The 8687-nt window shown below is 37.7% G+C and overlaps 1 protein-coding gene across 1 annotated transcript in view; it reads right to left on the bottom strand.

Annotated features, from left to right (window-relative positions):
* Positions 1-2845: 2845 nt before the first annotated feature.
* ARHGEF3 (Rho guanine nucleotide exchange factor 3) overlaps positions 2846-8687 on the bottom strand; it is a 109039-nt gene continuing 103197 nt past the window's right edge. Inside the window, exons 9-12 of the mRNA XM_074550225.1 lie at positions 7439-7696; positions 7102-7272; positions 5955-6141; positions 2846-5005 (exon numbers count right to left, since the gene is read on the bottom strand). Coding sequence (XP_074406326.1) covers positions 4698-5005; positions 5955-6141; positions 7102-7272; positions 7439-7696 — 924 coding nt within the window. The 3' untranslated portion in view covers positions 2846-4697. The remainder of the gene's footprint in view (positions 5006-5954; positions 6142-7101; positions 7273-7438; positions 7697-8687) is intronic.

Raw genomic sequence — 8687 nt, 5'->3', positions numbered from 1 at the left:
CCATAGAGAAAATATGATATGATATTTAAAATGAGACTAAATGGAGCAGTAGTTGACCTGGCTCTGTAAAATCAGGAATTAGTAGCAGAAATTCACCTAGGTTTTTTTTTTTTCCTAACAAATATGTGACCCTCAGGTAAAAGACTGAGAATATCTACTTGTATTTTTGTAATACTTTCATTTTATTATTAATATATGTCATATCTTAAAATATTTAAAATTTCCTGTAATCAAATCAGCTGTGAAACTACATTATTCCAAGAGATGGCAGCACCAACCTGTAAAACACATATTTTAAAATCAGCATTCCTTAATAAGCATTAAACAAAGAAGAGCTGCCCATTCTGGATCTGAAATCCCCTTTTAAAAGGAAACAAATCATCTTCCATGTGTGTGGAACTTGGTTTCAGACTCTGTTAGATCCTGGGAATCAAGATTTGCCTAAGTGCCAGGCAGTGTCACCATAAAACCTCATTTTTATCAAAAAATGCAATCCATCAATCTGCTGTCTGAAAGCTCTGATACAGCTTTCAAATTCTGGAAATTCTGTGAAACTTGAAGCAACCTGGTTCCCACTGTCACAGAAGCATTCCAAAGGGAGAAGCCCTGGTTCAGGTGGGTCATGCTAAGCAGGAAAAATACTTTTTGTACCTGTGAAATACAAAGCTGTGTTTTGTGTCAGGTACATAAAAGGCAACGTGTGTATTTGTGATTGCAAAATGTGTGTACCATGGGACAGTTATAAAGACAAATTCTAATAATAACTGAGGAAAGTAAAGCATGGAAGAAGGCCTTTGAACCTATCCTTTGTTTGCAATTAACCTTTATAAGTCTTAAGTTGATTTAGGAGTATTTGAATTGTTTTTAGACAGGAACTTTCTGCTTGTAGTTAAGCCTTAAGAGTTTTTCAATAATAACCTTTTGAAGTATAATTTTAGAATATTGCTTGTAGTAAGAATCTTTGAAACTATAGCTTTAGAATATATAAAAAGGAAACGTGCTTATCTCACACTTTAACAAAGTGAAAAGCAGCTTGAGAAACGAAGAGGAACATCAACTCAAGGATTTATAGTTTCGACCAAGGGAAGCTGGATATCACTGTTATGAGATTTATAGTCCTTGCAATTAAAAGGTGGACACACATCTGGAATCTAGACCTCCTCAGATGGGAAACTTCTTCTTTCTTTTGGAAACCAGACCTCACCATCTGGGGATACTCCTTTCTGGGATACATCCTGAGAAAAAATAAATCACAATAGGTATAGAATCGTGACGTAAAAAATTGGAATAGAAACCGCTGATGAGTAAAAATTTGGAATAGAAACTGTTGAGAAAGCTGATGAGTACCCCTATAAATACCTGTAAGCCTCAACTATTGGTGTGCAGTTGGAGGGAAAACTTCCCCCACTGTACCCAGTGCTGTATTGCTCATACTTTACCATATTAATGAATAAATTGATTGCTGCTTGAATATTGGCCTAGTCATGCTTCTCATTTATAACATATCCTGCAATTTTGGCCCTATCCTTACCCAGATTTCAGCAACTGTTCTTGGCACTGAGCTTCCCAGATCTCAAACTTACAGTACCTGGTGTGTCATTACAGACCTTGGTGTTCCCGTCGTCATCCTGGCTTTGTTCTTTTCAGTGCTGCAGAGCAAATCTAGGGAAACAAAGGCCACAGACAGTTCAGTTTTGTGTTGCAGTCTCAGAGGACCCACACAGTTCACAGAGTCCCAAGGCCATTCTCTTTGCTTTCCTTTCCTTCTCAGTCAAAACAATTTCTGCTTTTACCTTATTGCTTCTGGTCCATCAGGTTTTTCATAAGCTACAGCTACACTGACTCCTCATCAGGAGCAGAAGAGCACACAGATTTGCCACAAAGGGATGATCTGCCCCCTCAGACCACTGACATGCTGCCCTTGGGAGCAGGCCAGCTCATACTCACCCTTTTCCCCGAGTGGGAGATGCAGAGTGCTCGTGCCTCAGGTTTAGAGGTGTCTGCATCCCTCTCCTCATGGTGATCCTGGAAGCACTTGACACCTCAGGCTTGTCCCTCACTGCCTCTTGCCTCTTCACTGCTGCAACCTCACACTCCCCTCTGGACACCACAATTACTGACAATCATGAACATATTTATGTACATGATTCTTCCTCTTCACACTCATAATTTTACATTCTACCCATCCTTTTTGGTACATTTTATTGTCCAAGCCCACCCCTCCACCACCATCCTCCTGCCACAATCAAAAGTCATCCTTTCAAAAGCAGTGGCATTTTAAAAGTGCTAGAACAAGCTTACCAAATCCAGCATGATATCAGTATTCTTAAACTGGAAAGCTTAATCCTTAGGATGATTTGAAGAGAAAAACCCAACATCATTAGGATTAGATCAATCAGTAGCTAAATGCAGGTCAACTACAAAGCACAACCAAAACACTCCAGAATGCTGAACAGTGAGTGAGTGGCTAAATTATAATAAACAAATGTAAAATAATCTTCTGAGATTCCATGGCTAGTTGGAATAGCCCAAAATTAATAATTTCAATTATTAATTGTGACCCACAAGGAATTATGAGAGAAAAATTGATGACAGGACAGTACATTTTTGTTCCATCTACTTACTAAATTAATTATGCCATACAGAACCTTGGGGAATGTGGTGAATTGAGTGTAGTGACTTGTTTCTGTTACTACTGTGCATTTAGCAAAGTAGATCCAAGTATGAACACTTTATCAGAAACAAAATACAAGCTTTGGTCAATTACATTAAAGCCTCACTGCATGTAGCACTGGAATCTTTTTGTAGTCTTCTTCCAAAACCAACCAAACCAAAAAAAATCAAAATGGTTTAATGTAATTTATTTGAAATGCTTCCAGAAAAGTTTAAGGCCATTAATAAAAAAAGTCAAAACACACATTCATTCTTTCTTCTCTACCTGAACACTTCACATGTTTTTGTTCTTTTTCAATATTTTTGCTTGACAACTTCCCTATGACTTTTCTTTTGCAGATTTTTCCTTTCATCTTCACTCATTCAGCTCTAAAAATGAAGCAGTTGAAATAAATTACAAAGCCTGAAACAGAAAAAAATTTGATTTTTTTAAAAACTATAAATACAGAAATATGTTCTATAGGGTAAAAATGCCATTTTTTAAAAAATAAAAATACCTTGCTTTATATTGTTTATCATTTGTCACACTGATTTCTGTAATGCACATCAGCATATATATATGTAAGATAACTAGTAAATTTTATGTAAACTTGTAGAACACAAGAAAAAATATTTTTGGCAATAACTTAGCAGTTTTTCTACTTTTGTTGTTACAAGTACTTTGCACAAGTTATCTTGTGTAATACCAAGAATCATTTAAAATTTGTAATATATCATTTTCATAGCTTGCCATACAGCACTGGCATTATTTCTTAGAGTAAGAAATAAAATACTACCCAGGGATTCCTGAAAAATAACAGGATGATCACTCTGTGTTTTAGACTGCATTTAAGTGACTCATCTGCTTCTCATCATAATGAGTAGGTTAAATCAGCCACCAGAAAACACAGTAACATTTCCAATTACAGTATGAAATGAAATGCAACAAAAACTTTTAAAACAAAACTTGAGGAAAATAAAAAGGATGTAATACATCCTGAAGGACAAAAAATTCCCTTTTTGTTTAAACTCTCTCTACATAATCCCACAGGGTATATATGTAGAGCACCATTTGTATAAAATCATCACTTAGTTTTAAAAACCAACTACATGTAATTGTAAACAGACATTTACAGGAAATTAAATGTTTTAACATTAGTGGTGCTTAAAACCAACAGTGGAGGTCAGTGGAGTGCAAAATGCTGAAGAGGGCCTATTCACAAGCAAAGCTCCTTTCCATTCTTATTCTGTTTGGGATAAGAGATATATATATATGGCACTGAAAGCAAATTACCAGCTTATTTACAAACATCCAGTATTCTCAGCATTTCATTTAATTCAGTGCTAGCTGTAAAGGTTTGGTTGTGGTTTTTTCAGTTGATTATTTTTAGCATTACATTCTTTGAAAAAGAAACCATTTTATTCTGCTGACCATTTGAAATGTCCAGATTTTAGTAAGTTTGGCTTACTTATCTTAGGACAGTGCTTCATTTTGAAAAAAATCCCTAATGAGTCCCTGGTTTCACAGCCTGCTGTTTGTAGTTCTTGCTGATTTAATACCACAGGAGTTTGGACAGCTTATTGCAAGATAGTTTTCTTTCTTGTTCCAAGAAACTGCTTTTTCTTTCCATACCTTTAAGAAAACTTATTATCTTGAAATTCTATATAAAGAACACATCTTCAGCTGCCACTTTAAAGGGCAAATTAAATACTTAAAAATTAGGGAAAGGTTATTTATGTAATGCATATATAAACAGTAGTTTAGAGATTCTGTTTACAGCAGGACATTGAGAATAACTGGTCAAGTACCTCTTTCATCCACCTTGGGTGTTTATGGAACATAATCACAGGACATGAGTTGCAAGAGATTCCAGCTTATACAGATGGGCAGTTACAGTACGACACTCACAGGTACAAATACAAGAACTGCATTGACATTGTCACAAAAAATATTCTAAAAGTGCTTCTCCGAATGGTTCCACGTATGGAATGCAAATACTGTACGGGTAAGAGACAGACGTTCTTCCAGGAGCGGTAAGTTTTTGTCAGACATTGGTTTCTATTTGCTTTTGGCTGTCCCAGGAGTTGGTGTGCTCCATGCGCTCGCAGTCGGCGCCGAGCTCGCTGGTGTCCATGCTGCAGTCCGACTCGCAGTCCGACTGCTCCATGCGCTCCGGGGCCTCTGCCCGCGGGCACCCCGGGAGCCGCGCCCCCGCCGTGCCCGCCGCCGCCTTCTCCTTGGCCTGCCGGATGCAGTTCAGCCACTGCTGCTTGTTGAACGAGTCATTGGCCTGGAGAGAGTGAGTCTGGCTTTGGGATCCATTCTTGAAGCTGACTCGAAAGAAGTTCTTGACTGAAAGAAACAAGATATATCAAACCCCTGAATGCTTTGGCTGAATGGATTTTATAATCGAAGAATATGCTTAAGTAACAAAATCTGCACAATCTTTGCCTTAAGATCAGACAAGACTATGTGGGACCAGAGAAAAGAGTCTGGGTATCCTCTTGTCTCTGAGAGAAGACCACAGAACACTACAAGCACTTCTAATAACTTCATATTGCTGGATTACATAATTTTGTTTCTGCCATGCATGAGCTATCCATAAAGCTTAAAGTAAATCAGCAAGATTAAGGCTTCTCCCACACTTTAATGCCTCTCCTCCTACCTTCCTTCTCCTCTCCTTTCCACAACCTTCACTGAATGCAGCATCCTTGTGCCAGCCAAAGACTGCCTCATCTCTTCCTTTCACTTCACTAACAGAGTGGATACATACAAAAAAACCCTTGAAGTTTTGACCAGATGAGATTTAAAGGACCCTTGTAATAGAAAAAGCATCTTCATAATGTACTTAACTGGAAGAGCATAAACATGAATAGCTGCAGTCTTGACCCTGAGTACTACAGTATCTGCCAGCTTCAAGAGTTATTGAATAGCAATCAGTGTCTCCAGTACAAGGAAAGGCAAAACAGCTCAAGATTTCAAAATACATTTGCTTATAACTTCACCTTGCAAAGTGTGCAAAACTGCAAAACTTTGCAGTTTTGCCACTACAGTCTGTATGTTCTCTCCATCTCAATTCAGTACAGGAGCAGGCGTGTGGAGAGATTCTATTATCAACATAGCAAGCTTTGAATAACGATTGAAAAGAAACAACTTAGAATGCAATAAACTAATCTGAAACAAAACTCAATCTGTTGGATGGGGATAACGTTAATTGTAGAGAGACTACTCCTATGCCCCATTGGCTGGTATCCCCAGCTGTGATGAGCCCCATGAGCAAACAGCAGCAGCTGCCCCGTACTTCTCTCGTTGTTGCTGAAGGCCCCGCGCAGGGAGCCGCCCAGGCGCACCTCCCCGTCCTGCAGGTCCTCCAGCAGCAGCTCCCGCACGGGGATGGGCTGCCGGTACAGCTGGTAGCACAGCTGCTCGTTGTGCGTCACGGCCCGAGTGATCACCAGCACCTCCTCAAACAGGAACACATGCAGCTTCTGCCAAAGAGTCACAGGCAATATCGTTATTCCTTTCTTGAAACATCATTAAACCAAATGGAGCAAGTAAAGTTCGCCAGAAAGATGAAAATGCCCATTTCTTCCTGGTAGTTTGGTACTGAGCTACCTGCCTGACCTTCATCAGGTAAGCCAGGAAACAGCACCTGTTCCACCTTTCCCTCTCAGCTGTGGGTGAAATGGGACCCTCCCACTGTGTGCAGAACCATGCTACACAGAAGCAGCTCCAGAGCTCCAAAAATGCACTGCTTACTTTGTTACTTCCTAAAATTAATTTTCCGAAAGTTTTATCTGCTTCCATAAGTGTCATATTTCCATTAGTGTCAGTAAAGAAAAAAGATCTTTTTTCATTGTTTGTCCATTCAAAAGTTCTCTTTAACATTGAGGGGGAAAAGGCTAGAAAAGACTGAGTTCTCTTCTACTAATACAATTTTTTTCCCCTTTTTAACTGAAAGCTCAGTTTGTGAAACTTAACAGTAGTGCAGTGTCCCAAAGACTGGAATCAAAGTACTAAATTTAGTCAATAAATTAACCTTGATCTCAACAAAGAATCAAGTAAAGCATTTTGAATAACCACAGCCTTTGACAAGTGTAAAGTCTGCTGGCACATTTTGTGTGTTCTTTACAGACATTAATATCACATCTCTGAGACCAGATATTTGGTGCTTTTCCCTGCAAGTATTGAAATTGATCAGATTTACCATTTATGCAGGATATTGCTAGGCTCCATAAGAGACAGAGATATAATAATCTTGTTACCTCCCTATACAGATACTTAATTACTAACAAAAAAGATTAGTGTTATATATAATAATTAATCTTTTTCAACTTCCTATATATTAGAGAATAATGTTCATGTGCACTCACAGCTCATTTAGCTGTTGTGCAAAATGAAAATATCTTTAAAGTTATTTATAAGAATAATAAATTGGTGGTCCTTACCACTCCCCTGTTGTTCTTCAGTTCCCCATGACAACACACAGCACGTGAATTATCAATCAATGAATCCCTTTGGCCTTCTTCAAGATAAATAAGTCTCTCTTTGTAATACCGGCATTCAGATTCACCAGTCTTTATGTTGATTTCAGCCACAATGCCCTGAATTATATTTATCTGCAGAAACACAATGAAAACACATGAATTTTAATTACACATCCAATATTCAGCTGTTCATATAAACATTTGTGGTTTTTAATATTTTATATAGTTTCCCTTAATTCGCTGATAAGCTAGAACTGCTATAATCTCCTAAAAACCCCCAAACCCAGCAGTAACTCACAGCTTCTTCCAGATGCTGTTGATCTGGATGATCATTTGGTGTGTGTCTTAAGATCTCTCTGAGCAGCAGAGGGTATTTCACCAAGCGGCTCCTGGGGATGTCAAGGAAGTTCCAGAGGTCCAGTTTGCGGCTGAAGGGAGACTCCAGGCAGCGCTGCAGGAAATCCTGCACCCTGTGGTCTTGTTTCTTGTGGTCCAATAAAGCTTTGGCTGCTACTTGATTGCTGCAGTAGCTGTCGTAGGAGTTCAGGCATGGCAGCTGAGGAAAGAATAAATTACTCTGTAGCTGAAGAAAAGCACAATTTGCTGCACTGAAAGGTTCAGGTGATTCAGGACATCAGAATTCCTGCCGAGACTCCTTTAGCTGGAGATTTATCCACAGGTTATTGATGTCATGTTTCCAACAAATATAACCTTTACAAGGGTCCTCAGGGCACCTTGTTCAAAATTTAAGTAATTTAGAAGGACTTGCTCATCACTCAGATCCTACAGATCTCTGTTACTATTGCAAAGGATTAAAATATAAATTACTTAAGACTGAGCACTATTTAGTGCAGACAAAACTAGAACACAAAAGCCTGGCTTTAATTATGAATGGAAATAAAAGCCTAGGAATGAGTACTCCCAAACCAGGCCTTTTTCAGATCAGCAAATTTCTACAATCAAACTTCTATATTGTCCACAGGAACCTTGACCAAACCAAGATGACAAAACTGTGTATATATATATATATATATATATACATATATATATATACATATATATATATACATATATATACATATATATATATATATATATATATATATATATACATATATATATATATATATATATCTATCTAAAAAAGCCCCTTGAGTGTTGATTAGAGCAGTATATGCACTTACAATACCTGCTGTATTAACACCCAAAACCACAAAATCTTTTAAAAAAGGAAATTACACTTGAATATATTTGAATCAAGAGAAGTTCACTGGTGTTCAACACACATCAGAAAATATATTTTAAGTTACATAATGCAAAGAAGATTATTTTGACATTTACAAATTACTTACCATTAACTATTTGCATTATATATATTACATAATGCTTCCCTTGTTGCCCATAGGCCACACTTTCACATGGAGCTGCTAAATTCATTACTTAATTCCATAAAATTTCAAGCCTTTTTTTCCCTGCTAAATTTCATTACTTACATTTACTTAAAAGCATACTTCTCACATATCTAAAACCAAAACTAACTCTTTCTG

The sequence above is a fragment of the Zonotrichia albicollis genome, chromosome 12, assembly GCF_047830755.1.
Source record: "Zonotrichia albicollis isolate bZonAlb1 chromosome 12, bZonAlb1.hap1, whole genome shotgun sequence".
Lineage (NCBI taxonomy): Eukaryota > Metazoa > Chordata > Aves > Passeriformes > Passerellidae > Zonotrichia > Zonotrichia albicollis.
The sequence above is the reverse complement of the archived record's forward strand: the minus strand, read 5'-3'. Positions and strand labels throughout refer to the sequence as shown.